General features: G+C 29.7%; 1 protein-coding gene across 1 annotated transcript; it reads left to right on the forward strand.

Moving 5' to 3' along the window:
* The first annotated feature begins 1,446 nt into the window (after positions 1-1,446).
* On the forward strand, positions 1,447-9,633 carry LOC145572151 (potassium transporter 5-like). The gene is made up of 8 exons (XM_081631172.1): positions 1,447-1,590; positions 2,720-2,945; positions 6,700-6,948; positions 7,385-7,435; positions 7,584-7,844; positions 8,059-8,226; positions 8,324-8,578; positions 8,678-9,633. Exons 1-8 carry the CDS (start codon positions 1,447-1,449, stop codon positions 9,631-9,633), a joined length of 2,310 nt encoding a protein of 769 aa, XP_081487298.1.
* Positions 9,634-15,737: the final 6,104 nt, after the last annotated feature.

Raw genomic sequence — 15,737 nt, forward strand, 5'->3', positions numbered from 1 at the left:
GATATGACATTATTTGTGATATACGAAATACAATATTAATACAATAATCATGTTGTTTTATAATAGAAATTATTTTTCCAAGCATATATTGAGTTCACAAATTTTCATATCTGGTTGGCTACACCGTGTGGTCGAGATTACTTGGTCGGGGGTTACTCGGTCGGTCAGGGGTTACTTGGTCAAGGGTTATTCGATCGGTCAAGGGTCACTCAGTCAATTTAAGGTTACTTGGTATGGGGTTACTCGTGTTTTGGCGTGTATCAGCCGTGCCTGTCACATAGAAAAAGCGTTGTATATATTGAGTTAGTGGACAGAGTTTAATCATTTTTAAAATGAGCTAGCCAGTGACTCAAGTAGAAATAAAAAATATGAAATTATCTTGTCTCATCACCTTCTAAATTTTATCACATGATGAATCAACCTCATCACCACACACATATTGCATCTTCCACATCTAAAAATCTGAAAAGCCACTGCTTAGTATAATTTTATTTTTTTTTCAAAAATTGTAACCTTTAGCTATATATGACCTTAGAAGGATGCATAGGCTTGCCCTTAATTGTTTGATTAATTGTCTTTTTTTTACTTATTATATATCATTTGATATTTTTATTGCACATACAAGTATATATAGTAGAAAAAAGTTTATATATACACAAGTATAAGAGGAGTTAAAAAAAAATGCATATTACTCTTACATATCACTCGTGACGACATATACAAAATATACAACACATTTTTTATGCGACTGACACACCGTGTGGCCGCTTTCCGCTTGTAAAAAGAAATAATAACGGCTATGACACCGACAGAGTTTAATCATTTTTAAAAATGACTTAATGTAGGGATTGATTATCAGTAGTTAATTGATTGAGTTGAATATATTTAAAAACTTTACATTCAATTTAAGAATAAAAAAGTTGTCTTTAAAGTAGATATCATTATTTTAAGAGGTTAAAATGCATGATTAAGACATCTATGTAAATAAATTCATTATTTTTGTCAAAAAAATAAAAATAAATCATTATTATTCATTAAATCGTTTTATCTTAAAATTTATTATGCTAGTATATCATTAAACACTGCGCTTTAAATTTTAAAACTCTCCCAAATAAACAAACACATTTAAAAAATAGTTTTAAATATACAGTACACCAACCCGCATATTATGAAAAGCCAAAGTTTTACTTAATTTAAACAGTTAACACCCTTCCCAAATACTGCCAAAACTAAGTTCTTTCTCGTGTTAAGACTTTTAGATTCTAAGCACTATACCATGGATCTCATGAGTGTAGGCCGCCCTATGTACGTAGAATTAACCCTTTAAAACCCCCTATTGTTTGTAACTTCCATTTCAAAGTAAGTGTGAAAAAAAAAAAAAAAAAAACTCCAAAGTCATCATTTTCTCTTCATATTTATTTTCCAAGTGAATTTTCTATGTTAAAAATGTCAAATGATGATAATATCATGATTAATGATGAGCAAGAAATTGCTTATCCTCAGATGAAAGGGAAGACGAAACTACATCGTTACGATTCCCTCGATCTCGAATCCGCTAACGTTAAAGGCCACCATGCTCATGACTCCAAGGTAATTATTGTTCTTCATTGTTCCATGCATGGTTAGTGTATATTTGCAATATTATTAGGGTGGCAAGAAAATTGGAAAAAGTTGTTTCCTTTTCAAACTTCTTTTAATTACACCATAATACCTAGAAAAATTTGAGGAACAAATTATTAAAACCATAAAAATAAAAGTTCAACCATTTAATAATTAACTTATATTCTCATCATTTGCCGGGTTTGGCTATGTCACATTTTAATTGTTAAATTTTTGTTCTTTGTTTCTAGGCTTGACCCTCGATAGAACTAATATTTTATTTATTTTTTTCTCATCACTTACTGTACAAGAGATGAAAAATATATTAATAAAATCCCACCTACTAATTTTTCGTCCTCATATTTCACTTGCTCTTTAATATTCACAACTCACTTTAACTAGTGTGGAGTTTGAACTAGATTTGGAATATACCATTTCTTTTTCATTATTGGAAAAAATACATTCATTTCTCCCTATTAAACTTAGCATGTAATTAATGTGGTGGAACACTTATTAGTTCCATTTTTGTTGTTGTAATTTGTAAATATAATATATACTCCGTATCTCATAAAATTGTGGGGCATGTGCTACCCTAACCCCTAACCAAATTTGTGTACGCCCTCAGATATTATTTCAATGACTGTGAGGTAAATCGAGTTTTATCTCCACCTCTATTCCAACTCGAATTGGCTACTTTCCCTACTTTCTCTTTAGTAAATTACGCATAATGTAAATTACTCTTTTAGTTTTAAAATAATACCTTATTTTGATTGACACATTGATGAATACATCAATTTTGACCAATATTTAAATGTACGGAGGATAAATTATGAAAAACTGATATTCAAAATTCAAAAACTATACATAATCTACTTTATTCAATCTCATTTATAGTGCACAAATAAAGTCATAATGGTGTACATTTGAATCATCTATTTTGAAATGAATGAAGTATTAACATTTGATAATGAAAAAGACAAATAGTACAGTACTTGTATTAGACTTGTTGTTACATTATTATTAATAGCATGACATTATTTTCACATCTTGGTTTTATTTTCTTGATTAATTAGCTAATTCCAATAAATTAATTTGGTATTTATTTTTCTTTGTTGAATAGGATGTAAGTTGGGCAGTGGTATTGTCGTTGGCTTTCCAAAGTATAGGTGTGATTTATGGAGACATCGGTACTTCGCCACTATATGTGTATGCAAGCACTTTTTCGAATGGAATTAAAAATAGAGATGATATATTGGGAGTTCTTTCACTCATTTACTATACAATTACTTTGCTACCCATGATCAAGTATGTCTTTATTGTCTTGAGGGCCAATGACAATGGAAAGGGTAAGTCATCATTTTCTTTATTATTTGGGCCATAAATTTCATATATATATATATATATATATATATATATATATATATATATATATATATATATATATATATATATATATATATATATATATATATATATATATATTTGCGGTATTGACTAAATTTGTTAGGCCTGTTCACTTCACCTTAAAAAAAATAATATTAAGTAAAAATAAGTTCAGTTCAGTAAAATTAATTTCGGTTCAGTAAAAATAATTTCAATTCAATAAAAATAATTTCAGATCGGTAAAAATAAGTTTAGTTCAGTAAAATTCAGTTATTTTAAAGAAGAATTATAATATAAAATCAGTAAAAATAGTTTCAGTTCAGTAAAAATAATTTTAGTTCAATAAAATTAATTTAAATTCAGTAAAAATAATTTAATTTTAGAAAATATAATTTTGTTTCGGTAAAAATAATTCCAGTTCAACAAAAATAAGGTGAAGTGAACGGGGCCTTAGTTTAAGAATGAAAAAGACACTTTTATAAAAGGAGGAAAAAAAAAATTATTATGTACTTGTAAATTTTAATAATAATTTAGTACATATTAAAACAACTTTAACTATCCTATATAATATCCCCTTGGTGGAGGGAATCTTCACCCATATAAAAATTCTATACAAGAAAATTAAATTTTTCTAATAGTGAAAATTATATTATTCATAGTAAAGCCAACCAATGTGGGCGTCAAGATTGAAAAAAAATACTATTTTTTTAACAAAAAATGTACAGAATTGCAGTTTAAAAGAGAGAAAGAGTATGACTAGGTCACGTCCATGACCTTTAAGGGGTTTAGGTCATTAAATGACATTAAGCTGCTTGTCTTTATAAGAAGAGACTTTGCTTAATATATTTGTAACATATATATTGTTGTTTTGTTGTCTTTTAAGTAGAGTAGAGAAAATTTATGTCATAAATTTGAGGGCTACTATTGATAGTACGTATTCATAAAATCATAAGTAGCATGAGAATTGGTCATAGGAGCTGAAATAGAAAGATATTGATTAAAAAAAACCACCACTACAAGGCTGCGGGGCAACCAATTGCTACATTCTTACAATATAAGTGACCCTTGTGATTAATGTTTTAACAAATTTGTCGTACTTAAAATTATTTTCAATTTTGAGGATGACACTATATTTGTAAGCTATTCAGCTGCTTATCTTGCCGTTTTATTATTCATTCATAAATTCATTGAACTCAAATTTTGAATATTGATTTTACTAGAATGATGAGTAAAAGCAATACACGATTACATACAAAAAACATAATGAATTGTTGTATTCCAATTTTGAGAACTTATATCATGAAACGTACCATAGTCTTTCGAAGAACATTGACTATTTATTGACTTATAGTTGGCACCTTGGCGGCTTTAACTGCTTAAGTAGCTAAGTGTATCCATGTACTTGGATGTTGACGTCATACAAACTAAATTTAAGAATATTCCTTACGTAATCACTTGCATATTCTCAAAGTATCATGACTATTACGCACATGTTTTTAATTATAAAGTCAATATTCTCGCCTAAACTTGTATGTTCTTGTATACTAACTCTAATAAGGGTATATTCTCTTCATCTTAATTTTAGTTCAGTTCAATTCAGTTCAGTTTAACTTCAATCAGTTCAGCTCACTTTAGTTTATAATTTCCTTCTTTCATAAACAATTCGGTTTAGTTCAACTCAGTTCAGTTCAGCTCCAATCAGTTCAACTCAATTTAGTAAATCAGAACATGCTCTAAGTTCTTGGTTTTTGTTGCCTTGTTGTCCTTTAAAGAAAAAACTAATTCGAATAGTATTCAATTGGGATTGATTAGTATACGGAATATCAATTTGTGTTAAATCAAGGACTCCGAGAGTAGTCATTACTCCCTCCATTTTAGAATGGTGTTCCTATTTACGTAAATCAATGCAAGTTTTTATCCATCTTTGACCGCAAATATCTTTAAGCTCACACTAGCAAAAATTATACTCAGTATAAGTTAGATATTAATAATTTACTCACCAACACGAATCAAACAGAATCTCACATGACTATATTTGTTAATATAGATTGAGAGAAATTTAAAATATTCTCTCTTATTTTTTAAAAATCAAAGATTCCAAAGAGGAATATCATTGTGGAATGGAGTATAATTTATTTATTTTGAAGAAAAACTAGTCATTATTTTATTTATTTTTAATTTTTAAAATACAAACATTAAATATTTAAAAGAAAACATACTCCGTACTTTTTTATATTATTAATCATTCATAATTTCCTTTAATTATCAAAATACAGAGTAGTAATTTATAAAAATAAATATTACAGATTTTGTTATTGACTTATTGTTATTGGATTTGTTCATATGTGTTCAAAATGCTAACTTTTTATAATACTAGGGTATCCTGCGCGCGCGATGCGCGCGGAGGGCCTAGCTCTTGCGGAGAAGTTGTATTGGCGTGTATTTACACCTTTGGTTAGGGTGGTAGACCTAGTAATTTTAATACTGACTATTTGATTTATGTGCATATGTGGTGAATTTTGTAGAATTATAAGAAAGCCACCAAAATCTTTTAAGACAATTATTTTTTAAATCCTCAAAATTAAAGTTTGATAGTGTTATATCAAAATTATTATTATTATATAATATTTGATTGTTTTCCATCCCTTCATATTTTAAGCGGCCATTGTTAGTTTAGAACTCTTAATTGTTGTGCATGTTTCAATAGTACTTAGTATAATATTTCTATCGTGTTTTTCTTCAAATGAATTTTTTTGTGAGCTTTGGTCATGTGGAGTAATAATATGTAAACAAGTTCTTTAATGTTCTACGACGACCACCTAATATCTATATCAATACTAAAGCAATAGCCAATTAGTTATATTTTTCATCTTAAATTCTCTTCATAATTAACACCATTTTTTTCTACCACCGATTTCCCTTGATTTTAGGATATTTAGTTCTTTACACCTCTTGATAACATACGCCTGCTCAAATATCACCAAACTATTTAATATATGAATCCCATTCAAATTCTATGATGGATGTTGTTTATATGTAGACTTAAAAAGCTAATAAACCACATAGTGAGGGATAACTCAAGTGGTTAGAGCTCCCCTCCCGGTCCAAGAGATCTTTGGATCGATTCTCATCATTCGCCCTTGTGGCTCTCTAAACACCAAAACAAAGCTAATAAACCTTAACAATAGTTGCAATTAAAAAACGACAAGTTTTTTTTTTTTTTGGGGGGGGGGGGGATGATAAGTTAGTAGGATTTTATTCCAAATCAAAGTTCGCAAGAGTCAAGAGACTTTGCGGAAATAAGAAGAGCAACTATGAAAAAGTAAAAATAAACAGTCACTTGGTAATAAACCGTTTCATTGTACATACAAATTTTTTCTTTTTAAATAATAATAATAATAATATCATATAAGTGTAAAGCATTAGAATTTTTTTATTTTAAAAAAAATCATTACAAATTATTTGTTAACAAAAACAAAATTAATTGATGATATGTTTAATGATAAAAAAACATTAAATATATTAATGATAGTAAACTATTAATGAGGGTATTAAAGTAAATACACATTTTGTACATAACTTTGTACATAGTTTTGAGGGTATGATTGGTAGTACACTATTTCTAAGAGAATGTTTCTACTTTTTATAAGGTAGGGATTCATATATTGATAAAAAATATATTATAGATTGCTGATTAAAGTTGTGACACGGAAATAGGTGGAACATTTGCGTTGTATTCCCTTTTGTGCCGAAATGCAAAGGTGGGTTTGCTGCCTAGTCAACAAGCAGAAGATCAAGATGTATCAAACTATCAACTTCAGTTGCCAAGCAATCAATTAGGATTGTCTTTGAAGCTCAAAACCTTCTTAGAAAATAGCTTAATTTCCAAATACATTCTTTTGCTTGTCACAATGCTCTCAACCTCCTTGGTCATAGGAGATGGTGTCCTCACTCCCTCTATATCAGGTATCCATCTTATCTTATTATTTCTTCTAAATTACATTATATGAACTACCTATTTGAACAATTAAGATAAGCATTATAATCACATAAAAGGCTAACATAACAAAATGTACTATAACCTGTATTTTGTAATGATCTTTCATTCTTACTGTACTACTCCCTCTGTTTCAGAATGATGTTCCTGTTTTGTAAATCGATTCAAATTTTTACCCATCTTTGACCGCAAATATCTTTAATCTCACACTGGCAAAAATTATAAAAGTTAGATATTAATTATCTCACACTAGCAAAAATTATAAAAGAAAATTAAACAAGTAAATTACCAAAATTATCCTTAACATGATGTTTATAATTAAATATCTGATCCCTTTATAATGTAATGTATAGCAACGGAAGTTCAACTAACATTTTTCTATGTTTTATGTACATTGACCCCCAGTCTTATCTGCGGTTGGAGGGTTAAGAGAAGCTTCACCTATTTTCACAGAAGGTAACAAAACTTATTATAAAGCATAATAATTATAACTTGTAGTATTGCTAATTTCTTCATGGTACAATTGATCTGATTTCAATCACAAGTTAATGTATATGTGATCATCGCGATTATGATAACTCTTTGTTCTGTATTTCTTTCATAGGAAAGGTGGTCTGGATATCTGTTGGCATTTTGATTATTCTTTTCTCTGCTCAAAGATTTGGAACGGATAAAGTAGGATATAGTTTTGCTCCTATAGTTAGTATTTGGTTCATAATGAATGCTGGAATTGGTGTATTCAATTTCATTAAGTATGATCCAACGGTTATTAAAGCTGTTAATCCATGGTACATCATTCAATATTTCGTAAGGAATGGCAAAGATGCTTGGATTTCTCTCGGCGGTGTAGTCCTTTGTGTCACAGGTTTGTCACACAGCCCTCATCTAAATTTTATTGTTTTAAGTGTATGTTATTGTTAGGCTCCATTCACTTCACCTTAATTCTGCCGAACTGAGATTATTTTTAATGAACTGAAAATATTTTTATCGAATATTATTTTTTTAAGGTAGAGTGAATAGGGCGTTAGTTTGGAAAACAAATCTTAGCCTAATATAGAAGTTTATGTATCTATTTGTAGGGACTGAAGCATTATTTGCTGATGTTGGACATTTTTCTGTTCGGTCGATCCAAATAAGTACGTCATCTATTGCATACCCTGCTCTTATGTTAACATACTCAGGACAAGCATCTTTCCTTGGATTGCATCAAGATAAAGTTGATAATGCATTTTTTAACGCTATACCAGGTAATAACCAATTGCTCTGCTATTGTATTATGTACCTCAAATACTCTGTAACTAAAATGTGTAAGAAATTTGATTGCTTGATTTGTTTCCTTTTTAGGTCCACTCTATTGGCCAATGTTCGCTATAGCTGTTCTAGCAGCGATCATAGCTAGCCAGGCCATGATCTCCGGGACATTTTCTATCATTCAACAGTCCCTTGCGTTAGGATGTTTCCCTCGTGTTAAAATTGTTCATACGTCAGCCAAATTCGAAGGTCAAGTATATATCCCAGAAATTAACTATATCCTCATGTTGGCTAGTGTACTTGTAACGATTGCTTTCAGAACAACCGAAAAGATTGGTCATGCTTATGGTATGTTACCTTTATTCATGCTCTAAACACGTCTTCTAGTTACCTAGATTGGGCGCAATTTTTGTTTTAACTAATGAATGATTCACATTTATACTTCAGGCATTGCAGTGGTGTTTGCTGAGACAATCACTTCGTCTTTCATAGTTCTTGTAATGCTTGTGATTTGGAAGAAGCACATAATACTAGTGATAATGTATGTGTGTTGCATAATGTCAGTTGAGCTCGTTTACTTGAGTGCAGTACTATACAAATTCCCACACGGTGGATACTTTCCAATAGCATTTGCGAGCATCCTACTAACTATAATGTTCATTTGGAACTATGTATATCGGAAGAGGTACTACTATGAGATGGAAAACAAGGTCTCGCCCAATACTCTAAGGGAGATTGTCGGTCAAAATAACTTCTGTCGTATTCCAGGGATAGCAATCTTTTATTCGGAACTTGTCCATGGAATACCTCCTATTTTCAAACATTATGTGGAGAACATCCCTGCTTTGCATTCAGTGTTGATTTTTGTTTCCGTCAAGTCATTGCCTGTTAGTAAAATCCCTCTAGAGGAACGATTTCTCTTTCGTAGAGTTCATCCTAGGGAGCTCAATGTGTTCCGTTGTGTGGTAAGGTATGGTTATGCTGAAACTCGCAATGAGGATGCACCTTTTGAGACGATGTTAATAGAGAGGCTAAAAGAGTTTACAAGGGACGACTTTTGGGTTCATGGAAACGATTATCAAACTCAAATCAAGTATCATCAAAGCGACGAAGAGGATTCTATTTGTCATGGGGATGATGATGAGAATGAAGAATACATGTTAAAGGCTAAGGAAGACGCCTTAGAAAATGAAATTGACATGATTGATCAAGCACGGTGTTCTGGGGTTGTACACATGATGGGTGAAAGCGAAGTGATTGCAAGTAAAACTTCTAGTTTTGGAAAGAAGATTGTCATTGATATGGCATTCAATTTCTTAAAGAGGAATTTGAGACAAAGTGATAAGATGTTCGACATTCCTCGTAAGCAATTGCTTAAAGTTGGCATGACATATGAGCTCTAAACTGAAAAGTTTACCGTTCAAGTATGTAACTAGATCAAAATTGTAAGTATTGTGTTGCATAATTATCAATGCACTACCTCTGTTTTTTGTTTTATTTGTTAGATATAAAATATTCCTTTGTTACACATAACAAAAAACGAATGTAGTAATACATTCTATTCATCTAACGTGACCCACTAGATGCGCTTGCGAAAGATTTAGAATTTCAAAAATATACTGAATATATTGAATTTTACCATAAAGTCACGTGCAAGACCAGAGGTCGCGTTGAATCCGCTGCCATGATCAGCGCAACCAAATAACTTACGCGCAGTAGCCGCGCGCAACCTTCAGAGTTGCGCGCGCCACTTGCTACAGCAAGAACCTCCGAAACCCTAATCTCACCCATTCCCTATAAATAGAGGTTCAATACGAGCTTTAAAGACAGAAAAATAGCCTAAAGGTTAGCAGTAATATTTTATGAACTTATGCAATAATCAACCCTCTTGTCCCAAACACTCACCCTTTAATTATTTTGTTCTTAATTACGGTGGAGGTTCCCCAACAAGAAGGAGTCCATAAGTGTTCTAAACGAAAATCTAGTAAGGAAAAGTGGTAATTCCCGAGCACTTAGATAAATCACTTTACTTTTCTTGTCTTAAATCACTTAATGTTGTTTGATCACAATAAAATAAACATTTAATTAATTATTTTGACATAGTATTCTATCATTAAACAAGACTGGAATTGGACAAATTAATTGATTGTTTTATCACTTAAGCCAAGGCGAATCTTATTTACTTTTGTTCTTTCATGAATTTGGACTAAATAAGAATAACGACATTCATTGTAATGTAATCTTTATGTGATTAACGTGTGTAAATAAAATCAACTAACTTAGTTTTAGGTACCACGTTGCATATATTGTTTTGTGATGAAATTGTGAAAAAAGGATCGAAGAGGTAATAGCGGCCACACTTGGGCTAGGATAGTGATTCCCTCCTAAAGGAAACTTTATTTTACTACCCTCGCTCCCAAACTCATTTCTGGTACAAGTAGACCAATTTGGACATGGGTAAACTTATTATTCGTGCTAAATATCCCTTGAACTCTACTACTTGGGAAAAAGGCAGGAACAAGGTTTATGAGTTTTCCTAAAACTCATTGGTGACTCTATATTAGTTTTCGACAAAAAAGCATGATGATAGAATCAATTCTAATTCATAGTCTCCTAAATAGCCAGGAATTCAAATCCTACACTCCTTCAAAAGTTTAAATTCCTAGGCTATTTAAAGGGCCATGGGCTAAGAGGAAGTGGGCTCCCCGACGACGGGCTACCCTCCTCACATATACTGTATTTACTTTGCATATTTCAGAAGGAATTTTGTAGAACAGAACTTGAACTGAATATTCAAGATAATATACCTGCAACAAGTTTCCTTAGAGATTTCTTCGTAGGCGCAGCAAGTTTTTTTTTATAGATTTTTTTGTAGCTGCAAGCCTACGACAGGAGGTTTCTTTGGAGATTTCAAATTTCCACATGAGGTTTTCTTTGGAGATTTCTTCATAATTGCAATCGGAGGTATCTTCGTAGTTTTCTTCCAGCTGCAACCTTTGGAGATTTCTTTGTAACTGCAACCGTTTTCTTTGAAATTTTCTTCATTTAAATCTGCATGCAATTCAAATTAAAATGAAAATTAGTCATATCAAATTATTATATACATATTTCATTAACTTTATAAAGTATTAGGTATTTACTTTTAAAGCTGAAACATTTACTTTAACACAACTGATAGAGTATAAAACATATTCCTGGGCCTTGAGTTTCATATTATCTAACAACAACATTATAAAGATCAATTTTAATATTTCATTATTATTATAAAATTATTACATAATATTTCATTAACTTTAAAGTATTATGTATTTACTATTAAAACTAAAACATTTACTTTAAATAGAACATTATGAAGCTCAATTTTTCAGAAGATCTATTTGTTTTGCACCAAATTTATACCTAGGTACATAAATACATAATTATACTTGCATGCAAATCAAAAACTTATACAAAAGTAAACATACAAATACATACTTAAACTATATTTCTATCAAATTTCTAACCTAATTTCAAGTAAACCAAAGGAAATTACAACAAATTCATCCAAAAATCACTAAAAAAAACTGCTAAATACACAAACAAATACATGATTATAATTGCATGTTGATCAAAAACTTACACTAACACACTCAAACACAAAAAATACATCCATAAATTTATTGAAACACACAAACTTTCAATTTTAAACATAAATTTTGTTTAAACTTGTAGCCAAATTTAAATTAAATAAAACGAATTGAAATTAGCACAAATTCATCCAGAAATCACTTTGAAACATGATATATTTCCGAAAAGTAAATAAAAAATACAAATCAAAAGTAAATCAAATGAAATTACAACAAAAAACTTCCATAGAACTTCTTCTACTTCAATTTCTAAAAAATACAAACAAATTTAAAAAAAAAACCTGATTATTTAGGAATTTGAACTTCGAAACACTTCGATTTAACTTCTTCTACTTCAATTTCAGCAAATTTTTACTTAAAAACACAAAAATAAGTAAGAAATTGCTACAAAAATAAACGAAATTGTATTAGCTTCAAAGTATCGAAGTATACCTAAATTTCGCCACTTTCCTCCAAATTTTTTTCAACAATGAAGAAACGTAGATAATGTCAGATGAATTGTGCTAGGGCGTGTTCAGCGCTAGCTTTTGAGTAGCTTTTAGTGGTTTGACCAAGTCAAATCACTACTTGACAAAAAATGTGAGTGTTTGGCAAAGTAGTGGTTAGGGTAGCTTTTAGTGGTGGAGGTAGCTTTTATGAAAAGTTAGAAAGATCAGCTTTTGAAATTGGAGGTAGCTGTTGAAAATTTAACCTATAGTTTTAAAAATAAAATGTTGATTTTTATATGTAACAGCTAGTCAACCGCTACTTTACCGAACACTCATATCTAATTTATTTATCTTCACTGCTAACAGTTTGTTGACAGCTAACAGCTACATACACAAGTCACAGCTAACTCCACAGCTACAGCTACCTTTACAGCTATATTTTGCCGAACATGCCCCTAAAATAGTGAAATTGAGCAGTTATCAATGGCGATTTTGCGGTTTTTGGAATTGTTTCAACGTTTTTAAGGAGAGGGAAAATGGCGGAGGAGAGAGAATTCACATTTTAATTTTTTGTTTGCATTTAATCTGTCTAAATTGATCGTAGCCATCGGTCTATCGCGCCATAGCTTAAATCCCATGGTTGTGATTGTTTTTAGTTCCTATTATAGAGCTAGTTCTCATTATATATACAAGCTAAGCGACACACAAAAATTCGTGTGTGTAAATATAAGAGGCTCGATTCTCTATTTTTTTTTATTTCTTTTCAGATGGTAGTTTTTTTAAGGTGGTAGTTTTTTGTTTAGATGGTAGTTTTTTTGTTTTTTTCTAAGAATTGTAGTGTTTTTTTTTTTTTTTTAAAAAGGCAAAATTGAGAGGGGTATTTTGGAAAAGTGAAATTTATCACCCAAAACCCCCTCTCACTTTTATATATATATATATGGGCCCTTAAATAATGTTAATCGGACAATATACATGCTTCTTTTGTCATTAATGATATTTCCTTAATTTTTCAACTTTGTAAAGTGGTTTCCAGTTTCATTTGTGAAAAGTGAATGAAAAATTAGTAAAAGTACAAGAAATCAATCAATAATAAATTAGAGGGGAAAATGAAGAAAGGTCAAAGAATGGAGATAAATAATAGTCAAAGAAGAGTGGATGAGAAGATGAAAAAAATTTAGAAGAGATTAAAAAAATATCAACTAAGGTTGTGTTCTATTCACCTTATTTTTGCAGAATTGAAATTATTTTTATTGAATTTAAGTTATTTTTGCTAAACTTAAAGTATTTTTACCTAACCAAAATTAATTTTGCTGAACTGAAATTATCGATCATGGACAATATTACTTGACCCATAATTAACCCATTTTAACTTTTCACATGCATTAAGAGAATGAGTTAAAACTAATTTACGTACATTGCACTGTTATTGTACAAATGTTATACATACACTTGTTGCACACTTGTCCGTAGTACCAATATTACAAGTACTAGTTCTAAAAATGAAAGAGAGGGAGTACAAGTATCAATATAAGCGCATATAATCAATTAAAGCTGATGAAACTTATTTGATCCCTCTAGTAGAAGATAAAGCTGCCATCAAATTCATGTCAAAATGACGACCTTTATTAATTTCGAATAAAAAAATATAGTATCGAAAAAAAAAAAAAAAAAAAAAAAACAAGTACTACTTGACAACTAGGAGTAAAAACATCATCTCTAATCACAAGTGAAACAACAAGAAGTGTGGCAAATAAGAGGGCATATTTGGCAAATGAACTATTTTCTAATGAGTTTTGAACCTTGGAAGACAATCCACTTTCTCTATTGTTTGATGATCGATGATTTATTGATCTACATATTGTGCTGCTTCTTAATCTTTCATTTGTTGATTTGGTATCAAACCAGCTTTTATCTTTCGGCATAACAGAAAATACAAAGCAAAAGTTCCACTAACTTTCCACAAAAAAAAAAAAAAAAAAAAAAAAAAAAAATAATAATAATAATAATTATTATTATTATTATTATAATTAATAAAATATTAAAGGCAAACTCGGAGTTGGTTTATATATATATATATATTAGATTGTTCATACTTTTTAAATTTAATTATTGTCAAAGTAAGAAAAGGGTTTAGAGGTGATGACAATATGTTATCTCCTCAAGCATAGAAAAAATGTAAACATACGGTTGGCATTCTTATCAGTCTTTATGATGATGAAGACATACTTGAAAACGGACATCAAAGAAAATGTATAAGGAGGAGAAAGACCTCCAACAATGTCACATTTAATTTGTGTTTAACTCCATTGGGAAACGTCTTGAATACATGTACAATGGTGATGTTATGAGATCTCGAAAAACTACTCCAATACTTTAGAATGCCAATGTCAATATTGCTCCCCGAGTTGCATACTAATTCAATAAACTAATCAAAATTAATTACTCGTATTTCATTTTCCAATTAAACTAGCATAATGCCCGTGCGATGCACGGTTTATAAATCAAACTATTAATTTTTTTAAAAAAAGCATTATTATTCGCGTAGGGAAAAAAAACAAAGATAATTCAATTATTAAATGCGATATGTACAACAATTTAAAAATGTAATTTGAATAGTATTCTGTGTCATTTACATTTATTTTTTTATTCCTTTTAATTTTTTAATGATGTTGTTTTTTAAAAATGAAAAATAAATTAATTATGCTCCACATAACTATACAAGAGAAGTAGACTCATTCATTTCCTATCTCCCGTAGATAAAAACTAAAATTTTCTTGTCATACCATTCGCTTCAGCAGCTATATAATCGAATATCTGCTTTATTCATCGTATTCACCAAATCTATAGACACAATTATAACCTTGTATTTGACCCACCACTATATACATTTCCTAAGCAAAACATTGTGTAAAAAACAATTACATAATATCCATACAGCCAATCAACAACTAATTGAATATACAACACAAATATATAGATATGGATATTGATAAATTATATATGAATAAAAGATATTTATTAAGGTTTTTAAGAATAATAGACATATTTCATCAACTAACCAATCATGTATGTTAATTTATATATATACGAACATGTATTCTTATACTTTAATTATTTAAATTTTGAATACTATCATTACGTTAGTAAGGAAATATAAAATTTAATGGTTATAGAAATGAATATTCTTCATATAAATTTCATTAAAAAAAAATCTATGTTAATGAAAAAAAAATATTTTAAAATTATACAAAATCTTTAATTATTATTATATATGCATAAATTTTTGAAATAATATCATTATTGTTAGGAAAATATTGTTTAACCTTTTTTAGGAAAAAGTTACATTAGATTTATATTTTTTTTTATTCTAAGTGAATTTAATTTTACTTTAATTTTGTACATTCACAATTCGTAAACTCAATATTAACCTAAAATTACATTAGATATGTAGTC

This window comes from Chenopodium album, chromosome 12, assembly GCF_948465745.1.
Source record: "Chenopodium album chromosome 12, dcCheAlbu1.1, whole genome shotgun sequence".
NCBI lineage: Eukaryota > Viridiplantae > Streptophyta > Magnoliopsida > Caryophyllales > Amaranthaceae > Chenopodium > Chenopodium album.

What these genes read in the sequence shown, in the direction of transcription:
- LOC145572151 (XM_081631172.1), top strand. Translation starts at nt 1,447, where the DNA reads ATGTCAAATGATGATAATATCATGATTAATGATGAGCAAGAAATTGCT. An exon ending in GGCCAATGACAATGGAAAGG is followed by an intron (nt 2,946 to 6,699) that starts GTAAGTCATCAT and finishes ACACGGAAATAG; the next exon opens with GTGGAACATTTGCGTTGTAT. An exon ending in CCTCACTCCCTCTATATCAG is followed by an intron (nt 6,949 to 7,384) that starts GTATCCATCTTA and finishes ATTGACCCCCAG; the next exon opens with TCTTATCTGCGGTTGGAGGG.